This window comes from Chiroxiphia lanceolata, chromosome 1 (genome assembly GCF_009829145.1).
Source record: "Chiroxiphia lanceolata isolate bChiLan1 chromosome 1, bChiLan1.pri, whole genome shotgun sequence".
Taxonomy (NCBI): domain Eukaryota; kingdom Metazoa; phylum Chordata; class Aves; order Passeriformes; family Pipridae; genus Chiroxiphia; species Chiroxiphia lanceolata.
Window position 1 is genome coordinate 147,734,298 of NC_045637.1, and position 26,230 is coordinate 147,760,527.

The window sequence follows — 26,230 nt, forward strand, 5'->3', positions numbered from 1 at the left end:
CAATGATAGGATTCTTCAAGAGTGCTTCTACTTCCTTTCAGGTTGAAGCAGCTGTCTACTAGAGCTGTTATATATGGTATTTTATTCACATGAAAATTTCATAACAATTTACAGGAGGTTTGAGTCTATTTTAGAAGATACTGATATACTCGATGCGCTTCGAGACTAACTCAAACCAAAAAGATGTTGAAAAAGTGTATTTCTATGATCTGCAGCTGGGAAAAGTGTCCCTGGAGCTGACAATTAGAAGTATGTTAGCTTAATCCTGCCATAAAATTAGAGAGCAAAAAATGCCAGTCTACACTAAAACATGACAGCACACCATTAAAATTACCAGAACCTAAATGTGCATATCATGCACTTCCAGACATGGCATTTTTAACTTCCAGGCATAATGCTCTCAAAAACAGAATCCCAATAAACTTTGCACCTATCTGACTGTATCCTCCAATGTGTAAAAACCTTCATGTATCTGGAAATATGTTCAGTCAAGAACAGGTAGGTCATCATCAAGAACATGAAGTCAATCTGATCTTTCATAGTTCCTGTTACCCTGAAATAAATGATGCTGTAAGTGAGACACATCCTTATGTTGTCAACCATCAGTCTCTGCCTACTGGGGCTTCAAGCAGATGGATTAAATGGAGGAACACTTTTTAAGAGGAAGTTTAGAATGGCATTACCTACACTGGAATTTCTATCTACCATTTGCCTGCAGTGACTGCTTAAAAGTTCATTTTAATATGCAAATACCATTGAAGATTTCAGAATTATCCTCATCTACCTGTAGAAGGCTCCTAATTTCAAACACACTTTCCTTAGGTGTGCAAATGTATACAAATGTATAACTGTACTGCTGCAGACTAAGAGACTAAGATGACCACTACTCTCAGTCACTGCAGAAGACTCAGCTTCCAATACACGCTCTCTAATCAAGAAGATTAAATTTCTACAGTGAAATGAGGATCTGCAAGTGAAGACTGAAAAAGAGACTATGTTCAAGAGACCTGCAACAGCCATGGTACCACAGACATAGTGGGAAGGCTGAGACACGCCTGAAGCTGCCCAGTAATGTAAAAAAAATTCTCAGATAAAAGAAAGAAAATACACAAGTATACTTCTGACATTAGTCAAAAGCACAAGTCCTCAACAGCCATTCCCAGCATTAGGAGGACACTTGCTCAGCTAGATACAGATTTGTTGACTGTTTCACAGGGAGAGAGAAGAACAGTCTAAAAGCAATTTTTGCTTCTCACAAAACAGTAACTTCTACTTTGGGAACGTTAGGAAAATGCACAGAAGGCATAAATCCAAGAGCAAAGGATCTTTTGGAGTGATTCCAGATAATCTGTCTTGATGCATAATTTTGTAGAAAGCACCACAGGGAAAAGCAAAATAAGCTCTACAACACAGCTACTACACAGCCATCTGTGAGAAGCCTAATAGATCCCCATATACTGGCAATATCCTACCCTGCCAAGTTCCTGCTTTTCATTGGTTAAATAAATGAAGCAAAGATAGCACTGGCTTGGAGTTCTGCTGATCTGAAGGAGGAAAAATATAGAAAACCTAATGGTAAATATGTATAAATATGTATATATCTAATATGTATATATTAGATTACTTTATCTAATCCCAACAAAATCACAAATTAGAGTTATGCAGGAGTCTTTTTTTATCCTCTTAGGGATTAAACACTTCCTAAATAAGAAGTAACGTTACCAGCTTTGCTGAAAGCTACCCTAAGAAGTGTAGCCCACAGAGTGTTTGTGTTAACTTACAGAAAAAAATGTACTTGCAGGCTGTGAATCAAATAATTACAAATGTGGCTCTGGAAGGAGAATTGAGGAATGTATCTTGTCAAGAAAGGACAGCAAACTGGTACCTTTCACAGAGCAATTAAAACACAAGTAGTGCCTCAGTACCCTCCCACTGAAATAGGTCATTCTGTGAATGCTTGGCTGAAGCTGGAATGAAGGGGGAAATTACAAACTGCAGTACTTACCTAGTTTTGAGAACTGACATTTATTATTTTTAAAAAGCACATTCTCTTTCCAGCTTCCATTTTTACTGCTCTTGACAGGCTTTACATTAGAGCAACAAACATAACAGCTGAAAAGGCTTTGCTATTTTAGTTGGCGACAGTCCAACAACATTATGGTCTTACTTCAGGCAAAACATTTGTTTCCAGCTTAAAGAAAACAACAGCAGCCTGAAGCACATTTCCATGCAGTGATAAACAAACAAACTGTTGCATCTCTGGCAAAGAATAAGATGAGTCACTCTTGCATGACTGGAAAGGTGCTCAGAAAGCTCACCTTGTACAGGCGTCACTACTGTCCCCTTGAAATGTGGATTTATGTGAATGTTCTTCGGTTGCTGAGGTGTCACTGGAGGTGGAGTCATCATGATTCGAGGTGTTTCTATCGGAGGGGGCATATGTAGCCCTGGAGGAGGAGAAGAATGATGCTGATGCTGTAAAGGAAGCAGAGATTGTAACTGTTGCTGCTGCTGCTGCTGTTGTTGCTGCTGCTGTTGCTGTTGTTGTTGTTGCTGTTGTTGCTGCTGGAACAGACTCATAACAGGTTGCTGGTGTGTTGGAATTAACCTCTGTGAATGAGTCTAAAGTCAGACAAAAGAACAAAGTCACCAGGCTTTAAAGTTAAAATATCCTGACATAAATGAGCACAAAACCAAGACACCTTTGGAGAACAATTAAGGCCAACTATGAAGAGAAAAACTTCTTTCCCTATATTAACTGGAACTGTTTAGAACTATCAGCATAGGAAAGCAAAGGAGCAATCGAAGACATTTATGTGAAGGAGAGAGCAGAGAGCAAGGAAGCACAGAGGGCATGCAGACAGACTCACTTATTTTAACAGTGAAACTGTCTAGTTTCATATGGTAGCATTCTGCATGTTACTGGAAACTGTCATCAACTGCAATAAGGTACATGTGAAGATCACTGGAAATCTGAGTCCAGGTATCAGAACAAATCCACTAACTTTTGTCTCACATACAGAAGAGCATGAGACAACAGACCTAGGACTAGCAAAAAAAGTCAAAATACAAATTAAACTAGATTCTTCAGTTATCAGTGCAGCCAACCTATCCATATTGCTTGAAGAAAAAACTACTTTAAAGATACCTTTCAAAGGTACCTTTCCTAGCACAGAAGGAAGTCTCTTGCTGCTCAACACTCATAAACAAATGGCCAAAATCAGTTCTAATAAAAAAAAAAAATGTTTCTTTTCAGAGACATTCTTCTGCCTCTGAACTCACTGACACCAGATACTAGTACTATCCAGTAACTTCCAAAGGGTAGTGAAGAAGAGTCCCAAAGAGGCAACCTTTTAGCAACAAAGATGTCACACATTTTTTTTAGCAGCCATATACATAAAGCAAACCAGCTACATACTATACACAAGAAGATACTGTGACAAGCATAAAATGTTTACAACATTTAAAATCAAAATAGCTAGCAAAGACTGCAGCAAACCAGAAAAGTAAATTATTCAACCTTCACTGTTTTAAAAGCATGAAACATTCTACTGCAGGGCTCTCAACCGCTGAGATAACACCGACTCCTGCCAGTGACCAGCACTTAGTTACTGCTGTTGGAAAAAATCACCTCTGTTTAATACAGACGACCTTGTCCTGCAAAGACATACACAGGCCTTGTTCTACAATCTCAGTTACCAGTACATTTTATGCAAGTGAACAAAAATAAGTGTGGGCTACCTCTTGATCCCACATTTGCTGGAGTTGTTGGGGTTTTTTTGGATGAAAAAAGTCTTTTAGATTGTGACACAAAGCACAGGGGGAAAAAAGCAGCAACAAAGTTTAACTTCATCTGAAATCCCAAATAATAATTTATCTGCTAGGGAAGTAATGATTGCCTTCCTAGGGTTTTATTTACCTCCATGGCTGACAGGCAAATAGATTTTTTTTTTATTATTTTTTTTAAGAAGTGTCACAAAAAACATTTCTTGGACAAAAACCAAGAAATATTTTACAGAATAATCTTTTAAAACTACATTACTATTACAGAACATGTTTCCATGTTGCAGGTAGAGGACTTCTCAGAGGAATTAAGTTATTCCTCCGTTCTCATGCAAATCAGCAGGTTAAGTCTGACTGTGTTGTAGGAGTCAAAATGCACTTTACATTTGGAAGCACATACTTCACAATCATCAAGTTACACAAAGCCATCCTGCCTAACAGAAAGCAAAAGGTCTACACTGGAACATATATTCCACCTTTGCAAAAATTCACGGTTTAGAACGCATTTCTCCATAACTTCCTGAAAGGACGTTCAAAGAACACTAAGGATTAAAAGGTACCATTGTTGATGGCTGGTTTGGCAGCAGTGCAGGCCTGTGATCCTTTATTCTTCCCCTATCATTATTGTCTCTCCTTTGTTCTCCCATTCCGTGGCACATAATGGAGCCTCCTCTTCGCCCTCCTCTCCTGGAGCCGTATCGTCCCTGTTTAAGCTGCCTTTCCCTCTCTTCAAACTCACGTAATGCTGCTTGGGCTTCTGCAGAAAGCTCTGTTAAGAGAGAAAGGGGGAAAAAATATTTTAGCTTTGCACTGAAAAGAAGGAAAATACAATGAAAAGAACACTGCTAGAACTATAGAAGAATCCCTGCACTATGACAAAATTTGCAGGCACTTTGATCTCCTTTAGGTGGCATGTTAACATTTCATTGAAGACATCTCTAAAAGGAAAAAGCACAGATACTAGTGTCTTTTGCACAGGCAAAAAGCAGCAGATAAATGAAACAAACATGAACAAAGAGGTTTGGTTGTTTTGTTTTTTAAGATGGTATTGAAGTTTGCCTTCTGCTGTAAGAGGTGGATGTGGCTCCTCTCAAAGTTTTATTGCCTTAAGCATCTCACTTATCTGCCAAAATGTCAGGTAGGACAATGAAACCTCCAGTAAACTTTACCGTAAAGGATCTGCTGAGTCTTACATATAAACAGATTTTATCCACTAAACTCTTCTGCACATTGGTCTGTTCCAAAGAAGCACTTTCTGATGGCTGAAGCGAGTTTCCAGTATGTAACTAATTACTATTTATTTTACTGTATGTGGTTTAAGACCCGGCTGTACTTCACAAGTGAGCACAAATTAAAATCTGTACTCAGCTCAAGACAAACACATGGCTACTGATAACATCCACCCAACTCACATCACAGGTAAACACCAGAGAACAGAGGGTACTCAACAAAGACTGACAAATTTCCTTGAAATCTTGGACAACGCTGACAGAATATTAAGAGAAAAAGTATTCAGTAACAGACCCAGGTAATGAAATTACTGAAAATGCAGAGAAAGTCTACAACAGACTTCAGGAAACACACCATGGTAGTATGAGCAGTGCCACTCACCAGGCCTGAATCACCTAAACAGGATAATAAACTTTACCTCAAACATGCAGTTGAGTCTTTTGCCATTTGCCAGTCAGATCCCCAGTTACCTCTGATATTGACTTCTCCCTCTAACAAGACAAAATTAAACTACACTAAAAGAAACAAACTCCTGACAAATAAAAACATATTTTGAATTAATATAATATATACTTGGCACTACTACACATAGTGGCTGCAATATTTGAATATCAGAATAAAAATAATTTGTATGTGGCAGCTGAGACAGTAGTGCTGCATCTCCACTAGATATACACCAAGAATATATAGCTAAGGCAATTAGAAAACTCTTACAGTTTCCTGCGAGTCTAAAAGCCAAAGCTACTTAAACCACCCTCTTAAACATCTTCATAAGTAATCTCCATTAGTCTTTGAAGTTGAGGATTGACAGAAGGGCAGAGAAGGGTGAGTGCTGTGCATTCCCACTGCGGCCGTTGTTCTTACTTGGCTACAAAAACTACCTGCATGACTGAGCTGCAAAGACTGTAAATTTGCATGTCCCAGTTTTCAGAAGTATTCAGCACCTCCACAAAGCAGTGGCTTTTTAAAGGAAAAGTTCAGAACTTGCTGATGGCCTGTAAGAACACAGCAAACATGACAGAATTCTAAAAGCTCAGGATCTGCCATAGAGTTTCCTATTTCATTTTTGTGTGTTGGTGATGAGACAAGTTTCTCTTTGTCCTTTCCTCTCCTCTCTGACACCACAATCAAATGGCATAAAGCCTTAGCAGATACTCTTATGAAACGCTACCTCTGCCCTCAAGGCACATGCCTCGAGACATCAGCAGAGCCCAAGACAATCAGGCTTTATCAGAAACATCTCACAACATGCTTTAGAAAGAAGCAAGGAACCACAGTCCCTCAAGTCTTAGTATGGTATTATATGTGCACACTATGGATTTCTGAGGAAAATTAAAACAAATGTACTCTTGTCTAAAGCAATCAAAAGCATCAGATGCAACTACAACAACCACCTTAGTCACCTTCGGTTGTCAGGGATAAAAAAGCCAGTTTGGTGGGAAAAACACGGCTCTAATTTCAAGCCTCCTTTCTCTCCACACCTGCAGCAAGTTCTGTTTCTTCAGAGGCCTAACAAGCATGAAAGAGCAAATGTGGGCTTTGACTGCTCTGCCAGAAAGATGGATCACTAGTTCCCATATACATAGGGGGGAAAATAGTGTCACTATGTTGCAAAGGAGTAACACCTTCCTTTAAATTCTGCAGGGCATACTGGATGTGCTGCTAGTTGGACAGTTGAGCTTTTTCCCCAGGAATAGGGCAGGCAGGACAATTTCTCTGCCATCTTCCATACTAGAACCCTGAACTCAGCAAGGTTGCAGTCTGGAAAACAAAGCTCAGTCACTTCCACAAGTACCTACCACTGATAGTCATGACAGATGATAAGAAGCAACTTCCTGTTATATAGAAGTCACATGTGAGGAAAGCAATTTTTAATGAACCTGGGAACAGAGCTAGACTTCCTAAAAGGCAACATTATGGCCAAGTCTCTCAGCCTCTAGAGCACATATTGAAGAACACTGAATAGAAACAACTTCAGAAGAAAGAATTGGCTGCTGTAAACAAAATTACTTCAGAGTACTGTGCTGATTAACCTTAGGGAAGGGATGACAGCATCCATACAAAGGTCTTCGATGTGCTTTTCACTCTCTTTAAAATGAATAAATTGTCTTCTTCTTCACTTTACACAAAATTTCTCAAAGTTTAAAGGTCATGTCCTTAAAGGCACAGTCCACGTGTTCAGTTTTTCAGCCAAGAAAGTGAACACATGTGTAACACCAACCTTGGAAAAAACATCCCAACCCAAATAAAAACCCTCAGGAATTCACTGCAGCAAACATCATTGCATTCATACCACATCTATGACCACAGAAGTACAATATAACCACTTGATTTTTTAAAAAAAGAGATTACATCAACATCAAACATACTTCCCTCACAGCATGCCATTAAGGCAACAGTGTCCTATAATTTCACTTAGACACAAAAGTGCAGGTTCAGAACCACAGAGACAGACTGCAAAAGTCAACACTCATGCCATGAACACCTCAAGTGCTGTATATAGATGTACAATCACCATACAGCAAAATATAGTCAGTTCAATTATTAGCTGGGCTGCATGTTGTATTTGAGAGCACTGTGCCACAAATACAGAGATCAAGGAGAGAAGATAACATGGAAGATGGTTTTGCACAGAGGAAGAAAAGAAAACAGTCCTTGTCTTCCCTGAGAGCAAGATCACATTGCTAACTAGAAATGAAGCGATGAGCAGAGGAAGAAGAGATTGGCTTTCCCTACAGGGCTTCTCCCCTGGCTAAAACCTTGTGTACAATGTGGTAAAAGCACCCTGGGCCCAGCTGGATGGTGCCAGGCTCCCTGCACAGGGTGTGCAGGCTGGGGCAGCTCTGGCTCCTGCCTGCACCAACCCTGAGCACACACCTCTGCAGCTACTTCTGCCTCACGCCGCTCCCCGAGAGCAACAGCACTGCAAACCCACAGATCTGAAAATCCCAGAATCCGTATTATCCTGGGTAATGCAGAGATTTTCAACACCAATCACATTCTCAAACAGCTATAAATATATATATTCATTTACATATATATGCAGCATGTTGCAACTTTTTTCTCTTTATCGCCCAGATCTGCAAACTGACTACACTCTGTGCTTCTGCAACAGGACAAGAGTGAAACCACTCAGTTTAATTTCCCAGTCATGCCTGAAATCTCAGCCACTAGTCGTCAGAGTGAACATAAGCCAACTAAGCAGGGCATAACAAAAAGTACTGCCATGTCCAATTAACCTTTGTTAGCACTTTGCAAATGGTTCTGAATAAGTGTAAGGGTTTGGTTTGATTTTTTCTTAAATTAGATACAGAGGGGATACTTTAGTTTGGTGATACCAAAGACATTTTTCCTCTTAACATTCCTTAACAGGTAACTACATCCAGAGAATAATGGCAATTTCCACTCTGGGAAGACTTCAACTACATGTACTGAAAGAAGTTACATATTTCTTATCAAAGGTGGCAAACTTGATATCACTAGAAATCAACTGCAAAGCTGTCCTACAGTACCTGTCCTCTGGACTTTGCAAAACCACTATTTACATTAGCTTGGATAAAGAAATGCTTAGGAAAGATCTCAGCTACATTCATGAGAACACTTTATATTTCTACATCTGTTTTACTGGCACACACTTAGTCTCATCTTGACTGTACAGTTCTCACACACACAGTTAATGCAGTGAATCAGCAATTATTTTTCTGGTGTCTCTAAGTGTCAAGATTAATTTCACTATCGCTGGTAATAAAATGGTTTCAAATGACATCTTTAATCAGTAAGTAAGAATGCACTCCTCCAATAGAGACAAGCTGTCACAAAAGGTCACCAAAATGTGACAGGATGGAAATTACGTTTGTAACTTCAACTGAAATGTTAATTCCTCTTTAAGTGTTTTCTGAACTATGTTCATATTTTAGAGTAAGGAGATGTAGGTCTGCAATGAAATTTCATTTTTAAACTACAGCATCTGTAAAAATTTGCTCTATAATCTCAAAAGGAAGTAGATACTTATATGCAAACAAGAATCTTTTGTGGTTTAACCTTCTACCACATGGTCAATCATCTGGTCTCTTTATCAACAAATTAACAAGAAAAGCTAGTATGAATAGAAACCATTTCACAACAGCAAGATTGTATTTTTTGCCAAATACTAGTTTCAGAAAAACCTCTTTATAGAATCATCCACCTTTGCTTCATCTCTTCCTTACATCTCAGTGCTATACCCCAAATCACTTAAAATTACATTTAAAAATAAGTCTAATTCAAGCCACTCTTCTTTTAACCTGTAGTGGAGCTTGACTGTTTTCTCCTCACTGGCTGGTATTTTTACATTAAACTGAAGAATAAATCCACAGATACACAAATGCCCATGCAATTGTCATTTACCTTGCAATTATGTGCAGAAATTTAGTTATTCTAGAGCGCTCTTGTTTTTGCAATACTCTGTTTTGTAAAGCCATCAACACCTTTTGTATAAATAAGATGTAGTCTGTACGTGGTATGTAAACACACGGTCTTATGGTTGTAAACACATTTGGAACTTACCTCAGCTAAAATACCCCTTGCCCCAATAGACCACTCTGTGCCTCTACAGCGTTCCCTTCAGTCTTACTCTAATCAGAATCAATTCCTGATTGTTAAAACAATGCTGAATAAAGGCCCTAATACATGCTTTGCCTGACATTGCAAGTAAAAGCAGCTATTTGCTAAATATGAACAACAGAGGAGAAATACCTTTGATTCAAAATCAAGCACTGACATCTCTCACAGCATGACACAGAATACCACTGTGAAGGTCTAGTTCAGCCTCCTCTGCAGCTGGTTCCTCACTGCTCATGAACAAGTCCTCTTAGCCACAACACCTCTTTACAGAATGAAGGCTTCTCAATTTTTGCAGGCATAGTAAAAGCCCAAATCCCTTGCATTCAGATTAAAGAATTAGTAGGTTATACAATCCAAGAGAAAAATGCTTAGAACTAGCATCCTTTGCAAAGCAAAGCTTTTAAGGTAAGAGGAAAATTTCATCAGGATGAGTTCTAGTACTCTAGTATCTGCTGTGGGAATGCAATTCCAAAATGTCCTGCTGTGCAAAGACATTGACTCATCTGTAAAGAAAGTAGAAGCACCCAGCTTCTAAGTTCAGGCTGCATGGCACCCTCTTAAAGGATTCTGGGTGAAGAATCCATCCCTACAGTCTGCCAAAACTTGAAAGTATCATAACACACATCTTCTCCCAGTTGTATCTGACAATTAGCCAACAGTACCTGACAATTTACCTTCATTACCAGTTCACCTCTCTTGCATATCTTGATTCTCTTCAAAAGATCAGGGCTTTTTTTCCATAGTTTGAATTGATATTTTGGTTCAGTAGCAAAACTATGAGAATGATACATCTTTTTGGAAGCAAAACTTAATTTCTGCCCATCTTCCTAATACCTTAATTTTAATTTTACTTATTATTTATTATTATTGCCACCACTCTAAGTCCAACATGAGGAGGTTATCCCCAATGGGGTGGGTACAATACCAGTACTATATACCTGAATACCCAGGGCACATGAAAGATCTTTAGTTAACTCTCAAAGCCATAAACCAAAGTGATTTTATCTATAGACTAAAACAGAGCAACTGCAAGAAAGCTCCAAATCTACTGATTTGAAGTAGCAATGGCAAATTCATTAGATACATTAAGCAGTGTTCCTAGAAACAAACACTCATGTTTTGTTACTCAAATAGGAAGAAATTATACCCTTTTAGACACTGCCTAAAGGATTAAGGGGCTTTAAGAGATCCAGATTGTTTCATGTTAGAAAAGCTGAATCCAGGAAAAAAAGGGTTTCCATGTTTTCTAACATACTCCCCAACAAGTTACATTTTCTCTAGGCCAATTCAAGAGTAGGAACACAACAGGTTCAGAGCATGCTTATATTCCTGGGGGAAACCAGCAAACGTGTAGGTATTTCACAACAGAACACAAGTAAGAAGATTTGTTTTATCAGCTGAAAATCACCCAAAGAAATTCCTTAAAATGTATTCCAGCACAATACGTAGCGAAGCACAGACCAGAGAGCTGCTGCTTGAAGACAGGAAAGCTTTTCAAGACACCAGTGAACAAATATAACAATGATTTTCAAAACATGATATGTTTAAACATTATTCTCAAGGAGACAGACACCACACGCACTACAAGACAGGACATACGGCTTTGGACAATTTGGATATAAGCCAGTCTAAGTTAGAAGGTGACTGTTCTACCTTTTGCCATTAAACTCTTTTAGAAAAGCCTTTGCAAGCCTGTCTTTTCCTTTCATTCGTTACAGCTCTGCGAAACAGTCCATTGCCACAAAAACCTCACCCAAAGTTTCTGGAATGTTTCTCCTTTCTCTTGTCACATCTGAGAGCCTAATTATTGTTCCTTCTTTCCGTTCCGTTTTGAAACGTAATCGTCCGGACTCTTCGTCATCATCCTCCTCTTCGTCAGATTCTTCTTTTGTTTCTTCTTGAAGTTCCAGAGATCCAATCGCTGCCTAAATCACAAAATACGGAGGACACGCAACGTGAAAAATCTATTTTCTCGTGATCAGTGTCAAAAGGCAAATCTTTAGTTAAAGGCCCCTTTGAACAAATTTTGCTGGCATCACACTTTGTGCTCATGCATAATTCAGTGAACATTTAAGAGCTTGGTGAATTTTTTTTTAACATAGAAATATATGAACTATAGAATACATTATAAAGTAAAATCTATTTAGAAAACACATTTTGCTGCAACATTTCAGGGAATTTTGAAATTCCAGTTAGAACCTCCATCCTGATTAGCAGCTACTTCTTCACATTTTAGCACTGAATTCACTAAGATACAAACCTGAGATACTGCCAGTTTCAAGTACTTTAAACAGTAAACCAATAGGGTCTTTTTTTTTTCTTCATTTTTTTAACAAACATCAGTAGCTTGTTGTTAAAAAAAACTAACAAACACCAACAAAAACCAGATAACCATGCATCTCAATCTTATTCCTCTAGGTATGCATAACTGTACTTGTAGTTACTTTTTCTATTCCTTGAATATTTCCTACTTTTAATTCAGCAACTGATGAAGAGAATGGAGAACAGCATTGAATAAAATTTGAAAATATTAAATTTGTATTCTGGAATGCTACTCCCTTTCCAGTTTTCTCTATAACAGAGAACATTTATTTAGATAATGTCCCAAATGAAAAGGGATCCCTCTCCTTCAAATTAATAGGGAAAAAAAAAATCCATTTCATTTCCCTGTGCCTGATGAAAATAATGTTTCAGAATGTTACACAAGTTATATTTGATGTCAGCAGCTGAAAATTAGAAGTGTTCTAATACAGCATGATTTTCCATAAAATTTTTCTGTTACTGTGTATTTGGTTATTTCTTGTACAAGCCCATTTACTCATTTCTTAGAATTAAAATGCATGTGTAAGCTCTATGCAAAGACTCCAAATACATTTTAACTTTTATGCTGCTTGAGGACCAACTACTAAATGAGCGAAATCTAACATGCAAAAAATGGTTTAAACTTCAAATTAACCAGATCAGTGCTGAAATTTATATGAAAAAAGCACAGCAAGTGTGACAGTCAGGCAGACACATATCAACTCACAAATCAAGAAAAAGAATTAATGGAATTAGTTGTGCAAGAGACTGCAAAATTCCTTATCCAGCAGCCCAATTTCATCCATAACCAAAAAAAAAAAAACATGTGAAGCAAGACCAGAAACAGGATGATCTGGCAAGACACTTTCTGCTCTAAAAGACAGCACACCTTATGAACTCCAGCTCAAAGCTACTATAACTCTGGTCTGGTGAATAAATGATCTGTGTACTTAATTCCTGGGCTTTAATGGACTCCTGATCCCAAGTTATTTTCATTTAATCATCCCCTTATCTCAACATGTTTTTTATCCATTCCCACATCCAAGCACTACACTTTCTGACCTCACAAAAATGCTTTAAGATATAGCTAAGGAAGCAGCCAAAGCCTTATACTTCACAAATGTATTTGTTTTTATGTAACAATTTTATTTAAAAAAAAAAAAAAAGCTAAAACCAGACAGAATAGCAGGCAAAAAGCCCCAAAACTTCAAGAGTGAAAGAGATATAAACCTCAAAAGCAAACCCAAATTGAGCACAATTGGTCTGATTAACATATCCATGTATAATCAAAACACCTCTGAGGACAGGCCGTTGAGACTCATGGAACAGAGGAGGGATGTTAGCAAGGAAAGAGATGCTAAGGTGGTTTAATAAAAACAAACAAGAGGGAAAGACAGGCTTAGCATTTTACTTTCAAAAGAGGGACTCTCAGAAGAGAAAGGAGTAGCAATATCTCTATTAAATCTATGGTTTTAAGTATCACAAACCCCATAATTCTACTGTATCAATGCTTGTTTTTAGAAACTTTCCTTTCAGGATCAGGATTTGGAAGTCAGAACTGGAGCAGCTCTTTTGCAAGACATTGATCTCACTACATTGAGCCTCCTGTTTTACTTTAAAGCATAAGCCCCAGATATCCACTCTCTGTGTCCATGTCCATTAAAAGCTCTATTGGAATTACAGTTTTTATTAACCAAAGACTGGTCTCAAGCATGTAATCTCATCTGTGAGTGCAAAACTTACTTGTGCAAGGCTCTATGTGTAGCTCAGACTTCAGAACCAGGACTAGAAAATCTGATTAGAAAGAATCAGGACTATGCAGTCTGTGTTATCCTGAAAAGTTCTGCTATGTTTTAATGAAATGCTACAAAAACTACCTGTGGAAACTGTTGCCTTTTGACAACTACTCATTCTGGGGAAAAAAAAAATCCATTCTAAAAGGAAAAGAATACAAGTTGTAATAGACTACAAGACAACTACTTACCTATACAACAACAAAAAACATTTCTCAAACTTTTCTAGACTAGCACTATTCTGTTTCTAGCCACTTATACCAATTCTGCAGCCTTCTGGGTCTGACTCCCTTTATTCATCAGCATAATGTCATGCTGTAAACAAACAACAGCCCTACAAGCATTAAATATCAAAGACAAAAAAAAGAAAAAAAAAAATCAAAGGAGTGGATAAAAAAGAAGGCACCAAGGAAAGGCAGTGCTGGAGGATGCTAACTGACCCATGTCCAAGTCTGATTACACGTGTTATTGAGGGATTTGTATTAGTTGCAATGGAGACACAAACATGTCTGACAGCCAACCATATGTTCTCTCCATACAGCTCCAGGAAAGGTTAGCTGAGCTGTGTAGGAGCACACACCCTTCCCCTGCAATTTGTCCAACAGTTGGAGCATGCAAGACTTCTAGATGAGCTTTTCCAATTTCCAGCCAAACAGGATGAGTAGTTTTGCCAAGACTATAGTATATAAAGGGATTCTATGTTTCAAAAAGACACAACTGCAGACACAGAATTAAGACACACTAGTACTTACAGGATCACTTCTAATACTTGCTAATCATGAATATCTCTGCATGTACATACACGGCCCCTGAATGGCCACTTCAGGTCACTTGACTGGACTTGCCAGCCAAGGCTTCTGGCAGCTCTCCTCAAAGGGAGCTTTACATTTCCCATTTTGACACCTTGCACAAAGCCACCAAAGAGCTTTGCTGACCCTTACAAAGAAAAAGAACGACCTTTCTTCTACCACAAGGTCAGAGGTTCCTGCCATTCTCATTAAATAATTATGCCATAAATCCCAGTCACTGACCAGAACTCCTCACGCTGGGCTATGAACTACTGAGAAAGAGTGAGTGCTCCTGCCCAGACAGCTCACCAGGCACCTGCAGCAGTGGTAGCAAACACAGCCCAAGGAAAGCAGGAGAAAGCACTGCTCAGCATGATCCTCCCAAACATGCCATTATCAAGTGTTCCGGACAGCTTTGTGCCAGAGACTGGTAAGATGTTGTAGAGGCTAAACCAGAAACTTTACAAAGGTGAAACAAAGAACTTATTGAGTAGCCAGAAAACAGGCAGTGGAGGCATCTGCTAGAGGCTAACACTGAAGCAGTAGCAATTGCTCAGTCCTAGGGAATCAAGAGATAAGCGGGCAGATAAGGGGATGTTACACCTATTCCAAGGGCATCTCAACTCCACAGATGAAAAATGAGACTAAAATAATAAACCTAAGTGCCTTTAAATATGTTTTAAAATTGGCTGCTTTGATTTGCACTCTTTTCATCATTTTCCTCCAGGCTGACAAGTAGTGTCTTCAAACTTGAACAAAAATACTAAAATGCAGAAGTTTTGGCTACACACAGAAGGAACAATTCAGACAGATGCATTGGCCTTTTTTTCCCCAAGCCTGTATTCTATCAAAAGAAAAGCAGTATGTAGGACATTTTCATGAAACGTTTTCTTGATTAAAGTCCTCTACATTTCTTATCAGCATAACCCAAGACACGGTTTAAATTTATGCAATGACAAATCCCCTATCATACACTTCACAGATTAGTTCTGATATAAAACAAAGAAATCATGAATTCTAATTTCAGGAGGGTTTATTTTTATTTCATTTTCACATTCACGTTTCACAGAAGTAATTAGTGATATTTTTCCTCTAAAAATATTTAGGACATGATGCCTCATGTGACTGTTCTACCACACCTATTTGCTGTTGAAATTTCTGGGTATTGAGTGGTTTTGCTTTGTACCTTAGGAACGCAAAAATATTTTCTGAACCACTGCTACATTTTTCAAGGAAGCTCCACAGAGAGTGTTATTTATTTAAAATCCAAGGTTCTAAGCACTGTTTCAAGCACAAGCTTTACCTGCCTTTTCCTCACACCTCCCACCTTGAGTGCCACTCCTAACAGGTGTCTAACTTCCCATAGTCACTTGTTTCCTCCCATTATTTTCCAACTCCTCATCCAGTCAGCTTTTCTCTTGGTTTACAGAATTTCTTCATGCAATCTAATAAGCAGCTTTATTTGGTTTTAATGTGGGAACTGAATAAAATACAACACCAAACACTCTTCTCGGTCAGCTCTCTCAGTTGTTCACATGCCAAATTTCAATCAGGAGATAATAATGCTATTTCTTTGCATCCATTACAGCTCTATTCCTGTGTTGCATTTTTCTACAGGAGAATGCCAACTTTAGCCTTGTTTACAAGTAATGAATGTTGAGATTTAAGGGAGAGTACTGTTATATAACACTCAAATAAAGAACACTCTTCAGAGCTGGAGGTGGCGTCTAACCTTGCAATAAAAAGATACTCTACAAAGGTTCTCTCTCTTAGTGGTATTCTCATTTAGAGAGTACAATTATGAGCCTGCTGCCAAATGTAAATAAGCTACACATTAAATAAGAACAGAATAAAAACATGCTACTGTTTTGGGAAGAAAAACCTGGGGCAATCTGCAAACCATTAGAATAATGCCAGAATGTAGAGTAAGCAAATAAAGATGTGGCCAAAATGCTCACATTATATGATGAACAAATTCTGTAAAAGTTCTATTAAGAAAAACAATAAAAACTTTCATTAATGGTACCTTTTGAATGAAAGGAATTTAATTCTGAATTGGATGAATTTAGACAACATCATTATTACAGAATTCTCATTAGTTTGTACTCTAAAAATGAAGCTGTACTTTTTTAAGGTCATAAGTCTGACAGTGAATCTCAGCTATGTATTTAATTTTACATGATGTACATTGTGTCCATCATCTTAGACTGTAGCTGCAGAAAGCCCAAATGCATCACTCCACCTCCAAAATGCCAAAAAGAAAGTGTATATAATCCAGTGAATGATCAAAACGTGTTTAGACATTACACAATTCTTTTAAAGAGTAGATTTAATACTTGTGAAGTAGCAAATAACTACATTAAGGTTTATTTGGTACAACATGTCATGCTTGCAACAGTGGAGGACTGAACAATGCAGGTGGTCCCTTTCAGTGCAGATCTCTGCCTACCAAGGAATGTTGTTTTACCAAAACAGGTTTGATACAACTAGACCATCACAGCACACCCACTTGTAAGAACTTCATAGAGTAACACTGCTGTGTCTTTGAGGAATTAATTTCCTGATGAGTTAAAGCTCCAAAGAGGAAACACACTCTGACTACACTTCTCAGCAGGTAATCCATTCAATCCTATTTAATTAAGAACTGGAATAAAAGTAATATTAAAGCAGATTCCTGCTGGGGAAAGAAAAAAAATCCCCCATCAAAAACTTGCTGCAAATTAAAAACAGGTATGATACCTCTGTTCTGGGCTATAATCAGTGACTGTCTATGTGGCACTCTTTCTTTCTCCTAAGCAAAGAAGTAAAATAAACTTCACAGGAACTTCAGTCCCAACAAAACTCCTTTCGAAACAACAATCTAACCTTTGCCCTTCTAAAATACTGAACTTTCCATGCTCACACTCCTCCTCAAAGGGGGATACCCAAGAACTGTATTTACACTCCCAATGGCACAAATGATCCACCTGGAAAGTGAGGCATCACAGCTATCAGAGATTTAACAGACAGCATGCAGTGTTACTGTCATTCTCCTACCCAAAGAGGCCTCTGAAGTTACTAATGTTGAAGCCAAGACTAAATATGCACATTTTGGCCTATTCCTTATGGTTTTCATCCCAAGGGAGAGAGGGCATCTGATGTATCTGACAATATAGATGCTATCACAATTCATCTTATACAAAGAGTAATACAACCAATAATTCAACACTGGCAAAGTGCATCAGTTCTTACCCTGTAATAGGTACAATTCTATGAAATCAATCTCTAAAAGAACAGTTAAGTTTCCGTTAAATTTACAACATACCTCTTCTGATTCATTTGCCATTGTCTGGGATTCTTCCAGCTCCTCATCAGCTGTATATTCTCCTTGTTCTTCCATTGCTTGCTCATTATATGATTGCATGTAATCTTCATCCTAAAGCAATAACACATGAAGGTGAAAAGACACAGGCAAACTGTACAGAATTGCAAACCCATGGAGATGTGGGGTCTGGCTACATTGTTAGACTTCCAGGCTTGAAGAAAAGTACTGTCTCTATCAGAACTGTCAATTATAAGTGAAATGACATATATACAGCATAATTAGCAGGGCTTTTAACTAGACCATAATTTCAACATCATCAAAATTAAAGTAGTTTTCACTCAGATACCAATGTCATAATAAAGATCCCATCTAATACTGTTTGCTCCTTCTTCTATACATCTACATCCCCCATTTACAAATTCATGAAGCAAACACTGCAGTCCTTTCTTACCAAAGAAAACATGCACATATACATTAACATCAGATTTTACCCCATCAGAATATAAACATTCTTAAAACACTCTGCAAGCACCTACATATGAGCAGGTTCAACTCTGAAAAATTATGAACATAAAACTAGAGCAAAAGCTTTCCTAAGTAAGTTTGCTTGTATTTTAAAACACCTCACTGATCACATACAGTTTTAATTAAGATTAAATCACTTCACTAGCAATTAAAGCCAGTGCATGTTCTCTAATACGCTGCTTAAATTATATTGAATTATGCAGGTGACATTTTCTGAACTAACCTCCAATCTCTTTATTCAGGTTTAGACAGTTCTCAGTTACAAAAAGGATGAACGAGCAGGACATCAATCACTTTGGGATATTAGCACCTTAAAGATGTCTTTAGCAGGTCAATAATCTTTTCACCTTCGAAGGACTTTATCAGATCTTGTCTAAAGCCTGGATAAAAGCTTTTGCATTAAGTACTTCTAACAATTGGCAGTGTATCTCCACCACACAAAGCTGTTTTCTTCCTTAAGGATACAATCCTCAAGGTCATGATTCTCAACTGCCTTCCCGCATGACAAAGGAGCATTACCTACCGCCAAACAAGCTGTCAACACAAACTTTGTCACAGCCTAGATAAAGAAACTGGCAGACAGTGATAATAGGTCTAATTTCCCCTCCTCCCTAGGGAGGTAAACAGATTTTAAATCAGTCTAAAACCCCATGCACGCAAAGCAATGTTATCTTTGAAGATACAATAGAAAGAAACTCACTGGAAATTCATCGAGGGGTTCATTGATTTCAAGGTCTAGCACTTCATCTTCTTCTCCAGGCTCTTCCCCATATTCTATTTGGTCTTCTGTCAGTTCAGGATCATTGCCTTCATAATGTCCTTCCTCTGCATACTCTGAAGCATATTCTTCAGGTGCTTCAGATTTGTCATAACCAATTTCATCTTCCCCTTGGTCATACTCAGATTCATGTTCTAGTGATGGATCATTGATGGACTCAGAGATTTCATATGATGCCAGCATGCCAGACGTGGCATTGAGGCTCACTGTGACACCTGGAGAGCTGTGGGATGGGGGGGGGGGAATTCAGAGGTTGGAGTGTAACAGTCAACTACTCGCAAAGATTTAGCAAAACAAAGCCAACAAACACAAGTTCTCTAAGTTGGTGGACAGAATTATACCCCATACACTATTTGACTGCATGCCATGTTCTCACAACGCATACTGTACTGCAGCTTATCACCAGCTGCAGGCTATTTGACCAGGGGAATCAAAAGAACCAGATGGTTTAGCAGGTCAAACTGGCAAAAGTCCTGCTTTGTCACCAAGGCAGACTGGATTCAATTTTAATTCCAAGACTAACAAAAAATACACAAAATTGCTATAACTGCATCTGTTTTCCCAATCTTTCAGAATATTCTAGTAAAATATTTTTTACTAAATGTATTCATGTTGTTCATTCTTGATTATCTTGAATTCAAAGTTACATTTTTATGACAGATTTAATGTTCTACTTAATATAAAATACATAGTCAATAACTGTAATTTAAATGCCTGAGACATTCTTAACTTAGTAACAGCACTGGCACAGACATTGAAAAAAAACAATCAATACAAAAACTGACACGTTTATAATCTGCAGGCAAAGCAAAGCTCAGAATTTACTGTTTGCAACAGCTAGTGCCATCAACACATAAAAAAGCAACTAACCAACTGCAGACAAGTTAGAAAAGCAGAGGGAGGGAAGCTCTTCTTGATTTCAAGGCTCAGGGTATAATGAAAATAGATTTTTATTTTTTTTTTTAAGTAACAGTCGTATTTTTCACCATTTTCCTACATTTGGGAGAAAAAGATCCAGGCAGCTCTGAGCTATTTGCATCTATAAGACAGGGAAGATTTAACACAAAAATGAAGACATTATGCAGGATTATCATTATCCTCCCAACTACAGAAGCATGAGGTTGAATGGAAATAGAAGGAAAAGGGAAGGGCTCTCACTCTCTGCCAATAAAACTGCTAAAAATGCAAAACTTGTCTACAGAAACCTGCTTCCACTGAGCAATATTATCACACTTCAGATACTTTCTTATCACTCATGTGGTTACATAGCCACTCCTGCTGCCCAGGGGTCTCAGGGAGGATATGCAGTGAAGTGACAGCAAGGACCAATAGGGATTCCCTCTTTTGAAAGGAACAGTCCAACCCTCACTACTGCAGGAAGGAAAACAGCAGCCAATGGACAGCTGGATGGCTGGAGCATTTTATCACACCACCATCAGTCCAATAGAATGACAGAACTCCTTATACTACTGAAGGCTAAACATAGGTGATCTCTGAGATATAGATATATCAATGTATGTTATATATACATTATACCCCTTCAGATGACATGACCTGCACAGCGTGCAACAAGTAAAGAAAAAGGTTGGAAAAACACACAGGCCATTAAAAGCAGCAGTGGTATTGCATCACTTTGGCATCACAAGCATCTTCCCCCCTGCATCAGTCCAGCTTGAAAAGTAAAAATGACAAGACACTCATTTTGAGTTGTGATGCCCATAATTCAGCTGTGGAGCTGTATTCACAGGGCAGGATCCTCAGTGAACTCCCGTGGAAGTACCTGCTCCAGCCTATAAACTCTGTATATATAAACAAATTTTCTGCTGTGTAATTGTACACAAACAATTAAGCCACAAATCAAGCCTCGCCAAGTGTGTAATTCCCCTCCTCAGGGTCTTAGGAGGCAAGATATTTTTAAAAGAAAGACGGCAGAAAAGGATGTCACAGGAGAAGGAAGCTTATAACAATACTGAGGCTGCAAAGAGCAAAGCTCTGTAAATGTTTATAATGAATTCTATATGCATGGGAGATGACACCATCTCTTCTCATAAGCTTTTTGTAGATTTGAGTTAAATTTTTGAGATTGAAATAACCAAAAATAATGTTACTGATATGCAAATAATGCTACTGAGTACATTAGATATACATCACTAAGTAACTGGCTAAGTAAAAACCGAAACTATTTTAAGCATATAACAATAACTTTAGTTTAGCAGTTATCAGTAATCAGTAGTAGTAGCCATTAATAGCTTTGAGTTATCCAAAACAAGATTCAGGAAAGAAATACCGAAATTCTTGTTCCTCTTCATTGTCACTTTGCAGAAGATCGTCATTCAGCTCTTCATCTGACAAGTCTGACTGATTCTAGGTTTCAGAAAAAGTCAATCATGAATATAAAAGATATAAACTTTTAACTAACTAGATACTGAAACTACTGAAACTTCTGAATACTAAGCATTTTTTTATGAAAAACACGTCTCAGACTAAGACCATACCTTCAAGGAAATGACCCAATTTGATAAGAAAAAAAAACCACAAGACAACAAATCTTAAAATACATCTTTGGTAGTCTAATGGAAACTTACAGAACTCAAATTTGCCTATCTATCAACATTTTTCACTGCTCCATTCTCAAATACAGCCAAAGATGACAACTCGCTTAAGACCGGGAAGGAAAAAAGCTCTAGTTCATGGCCTGGTGACACTGATGCATTAGGCAAGTCAAGAAAATGCATGAAGTTACTTTAAGTTCTAGAGAGCAAAGATACAGACTGGAGAAAAGGATATAAAGTTGTTTCATTTTTTTTTTTAATAATTACCCACTCAGAAGAGATATCTGCAGATTTGCTAACCAGCATTTCCAACCCCTTAATTAAGAGGCAGAAAGGTTATACAAAGGTAGATTTATCTAGAAGTATTGGGATGAGATTAAGTAAAAGGAAGTTTAGCATAAATAGTTCAGGGAAAACTTTCTGAGAAATCTATTTTTACCCCACCATATGTGTCCATACCCACAGATACTCCCCTGTAACATTGCAAACTGAAAAGAATAGAAAAAGCACAAGGAAAAATAATACTTTGGAGAATCTAGTATTAGTTAGTATTCATATAGATAATTTCATATTTTTTAATATAAGCAAGCAGCTTTATCAACTAGCATTCCAATTACAAAGATACATACAATGTTAACTGCAGTTATGCTTTTCATAACTGCATAACACACATCTGCAATCCCTATAATCTTGGAATTTTATTTTCTTTCTTAAAACAGTACATGAGACTAAGGAACTTCCTATCTTTAATAGAGAATACTTACAGAATAGTTTCAAGAAGCTTCTTTGCAAACAAATAGACTGTGGTTATAGAAAACTACATCAAGTGAAACTCAACTCTTTGTTTCTTAACAAACCTATTAATCTCCAATCAAATCTTAAAAACTACTTTCTAAATGAGTTCATTTAGCAGATAAAATATAAAAAGAGATGACTAGCCAGTTTGATTTTCCAAACAGGAATTCTGTCTTCTCCTGCAGATATCTGGCAAACCCAAACATACATATAGTTCTTTTCACAGAGTTCAGCATTGGAAATGGTTATCAGCATGAGGAGTCTATAGCAGACATGGTGAGAACTTGTTTGTGTTATCCAGTTCCAGCTGCTCCCATGTTTTTCCCCTCACTGTAAAAGGGAAAATCCTCCACCTACTCATCAGAGAATGCAATAGCAGATTGTGCACACTGAGTGTAATCTTTAACAGACATCACTGATTCCTTTTTTATTTACTCTCTAGTAAATACTGTTGATATTTTGATAAGTCATTTTTAATAGCCACGAAATCGGCACTTGCATTAAATTCTCCAGCATGCTAATCAGCACTCAGGAGGCCTCATTGTTTTTTGGTTTTGTTTTGTGGGAGGTTTTTTTGTTTGGTTGTTTTTTTTGTTGGTTGGTTTTTTGGGGTTTTTTTGGGGGGGGATGTTGGGCATTTTTTGGTTTTTTTTTTCCCTTTTTTTTTTAATTGTTAAATCAATATGAGCTACAGGGAAATTAATTTTGAGAACCATCTCCTGTTTGGACTGTGTGTTATGAGAAGAAATACTATCTCAGAAAAAAGTAGTTTTTCTAAAAGTTGTATTTTAAAAAGCCTCACCTGGAGGTTTGTCACAAAAGGAAACACAACCCTGGGTGCAGAGAGCTCTGGCAATAGGGCAGAGCTCAGGTACCTGTGGCTGTCAGGCTTTGGGGAGGTGACCACAAAATATATGAGGTCGAACCAAACACCTGAAGTGGGTAAGATGAACAACATTCACATTTTAATATCTGCAACAATTCACTTTAAAGCACATTTCTTACCTTTTTTCCAGTTAGCAAGTCCTCTCCGAGTAAGTCATCATCAAGTTCACTGGAAAACAGTAAAAAATTTAAGAAGCTGAACCTTAGAAAACAGAAACAAACACCTTACAGGGTACATGCCTTAAAAAACTGACTTGAGGAGAATTGCTACAAAGCCTGCACAAACCCTTTCTTTTAGCAAAGCATTCAAGAAAAACAGATACCTATTTTCAGTGGAACAACAGACCATACATATTACCTCTGCTGTTGCAGAGTCATTTCATTTCCATGTGCTCTCCTTTCCATATCTCTACAACCAAACAGAGCACAATGACCCAGCCAAAATGCAGGCACAGCCAGATAAAAACCCAGGTAGCCAGGTCCCCATTCTAGATCCTACATTTCAGGGCCATTTTGTCCAAACTGCTGATTTCCAGTTCCTAAGGGAGGAAGTAAGTGAGAGTGGGCAAAACTCAGTCTACAGGTCACCATGTGGCCCAAGACAGACCTGAGCAAGAAGGTTGGGAGGTCAGCTGGCTTGGGAGCCTGGATCTTCCCTAAAGGCCAGGCTTAGGCCTAGCTTTTCCCTAAATACTTTACTGCCTCCTCCTCAAGCTGAGGGTAAGGTCAAACAGACACCTACAGGGTGACAAAATCAAATGCATGTTTCACCACTTTTATAATCATGCCCAAGAATTCAGGAAGCACAGAAATATCTGGCTTACAAAACTTCTGTCATCACGTAGCAACTGTCCCATAAATAAGATTTAACACAAAGAATTACACTCCAGACTAGTTGAACTTTAGAAAAGCTGATTAATCTCATTCTTCTTCCTTCAGTGAAAGAATTATCTAGTGGCAGGAATAAACAGATTCCCCTGTTCTATAACAAGCAGTTGTTATTGACAAATGTATGTAGTAGAATATGCATGTTAATACTTAAATGAGATGCCAGTGCATTGAAATATGAGCTGCTATTTGACACTGTTTCTACCTGTATACCTTAAAAAACAGAAACAAAAACCCCAAACCAACAAAACCACCATGCCTTAGATAGTGCATAAGAACAAAATTCTTCAAAGCGAGAATGTGCTATAGGAAAAGAACAGGAATTTCTATAAGAGTTCCTTAGGCCTATATGGTAAATACTTGAAAATGGGGAGGCACTTCCAAGACATAAATAACTGCTAAGAGTTGCTTTTGCAGATGGATATGTCACTCTCAGAACTGATTATTGTACAGATAACATGGGGGTGGGAAGGGGGAATAAAAATCTTGTGGGCTAGGAAAGAACAGATGATACACCAAATCAGCCCTAAATAGGACATTATTATCAGTACACAGAATTTATCCATGGTTACTGATCTCAAATATTTCCAGGAATGACTGAACATTAACAAATAGCAATTGTTTTGTGCTCACTTGTAATATTAAACAAAAATTGGGACATAAGACATATGACACGTTCCAAAGAGCAAACTGACTAGAATTTAAGCCCTTTATTTCAGAGACAGGAAACTCTACCTAACAGAAATGGTTGCAGAAGCATTTCCTACTTCAATTTTGTCTCTAAAAAAAAAAAAAAAAAAAAAAAAAAAAAAAATCGCTAATCTCTTCAACTGCCAGTAACCTGACAAATGCACCAAAGGGTTTGAAAATATTTCCCAGCACTATGGTCCACCACTGACAGCTTTTAATAAAACTGCACTAGAGAAATTCCAGAGGATGGCAAGAGTGTTACAGCAGCATTCGGAGACAAAAAACAAGTCAGACATTCAGATTAAGAAAAGGAACGGAAAAGAAAGTAAAAGATGAAATTAGTTTTCTAAACATAGTTAGGGATATTAAACGTGTTACTGAAAAACATCCTCGATGTGCTTTTTTAGAAAAAGATTAACATTTGATGAATAGAAATAACTGCAAACATATTCTAGATTTTTGAAGCTTTGTCTTATTGCTTGGCAGTCAAAAAAAATGGTGCCAGCATATAAATGAAGCTTATATCAGAAACAAAAGTCTTTACAGGATGCCATTCAAAACCTCTAAAAATATTCAATGTTATTCAGTAGTTTCATTAATGAATTAAGAGAAGAAAAATGACCATAACTTTTTGAATAAACAAAGTAACAGTGAAAAGCCTGCATGGTAAAGCTGTGCTGTCTCAAGGTTTCTAACACAGCCACACTGTCTGAAGTTCTCTCTCAGAAAGAGGACCAGAAGTACTAAATCCAACCATTAAGAAAAAACAAAACAAACTAAGACACACAAAGTAAGTAAAACGAAGATACTAAAAGATCTCAGACCAGCTGACAAAAACAGACAAATATGAATGGTTGCAATTTGCTACCACACTAAGCCACATAAAATAATCTGACCTGGAATAAAAGTACACATCTGTGATAGTTTCACAGTCACTTCAGCCTCACTATCATCAGGACACAAAAGTTTCCAAACCACAGTACTAGGAAATTTTGGGTTAAGGTAATATAAGAGTCCACTGGTTTCACAAGAAACAGACCCATTTCCTTACATTGCCTCAACTTGCAATACCTAACATTCCCTTCACTGAATAAATTCAGGACAATAATAATAAAAAAGACAGACAACAACCAGTGGAAAGTTTTCTGCCAGCATAGAGAAATGAGCAAACTCAGTAGGGTCAGAAGAAGCAAAAGTCAACTACTAAATCATTCCTGTCATCTCGAAGGAAAGCACCAGAAATGCAGGTTTTTTTCCAAACCCAAGCTTTGGGTTACCTAAAGAAATACATATACAAATGAACACCCTGTGATAAA

At 37.7% G+C, this 26,230-nt stretch overlaps 1 protein-coding gene across 8 annotated transcripts in view; it reads right to left on the reverse strand.

Moving 5' to 3' along the window:
• RBM33 (RNA binding motif protein 33) overlaps positions 1–26,230 on the reverse strand; it is a 101,406-nt gene that overhangs the window by 61,891 nt on the left and 13,285 nt on the right. For 7 of the 8 annotated variants that reach the window (XR_004355900.1, XR_004355902.1, XM_032682060.1 and 4 more), the window contains exons 3-9: positions 23,457–23,505; positions 21,392–21,468; positions 19,027–19,327; positions 17,802–17,912; positions 11,369–11,540; positions 4,344–4,552; positions 2,319–2,475 (exon numbers count right to left, since the gene is read on the reverse strand). Coding sequence is in view for 6 of the 8 variants with exons in the window: in XM_032682060.1 (XP_032537951.1) it covers positions 2,319–2,475; positions 4,344–4,552; positions 11,369–11,540; positions 17,802–17,912; positions 19,027–19,327; positions 21,392–21,468; positions 23,457–23,505 (1,076 nt within the window). In the remaining 2 variants the exon portion in view is untranslated. Of the gene's footprint in view, positions 1–2,318; positions 2,623–4,343; positions 4,553–11,368; positions 11,541–17,801; positions 17,913–19,026; positions 19,328–21,391; positions 21,469–23,456; positions 23,506–26,230 lie in introns of all 8 variants that reach the window. The other variant, XM_032682013.1, reaches the window with a different exon arrangement.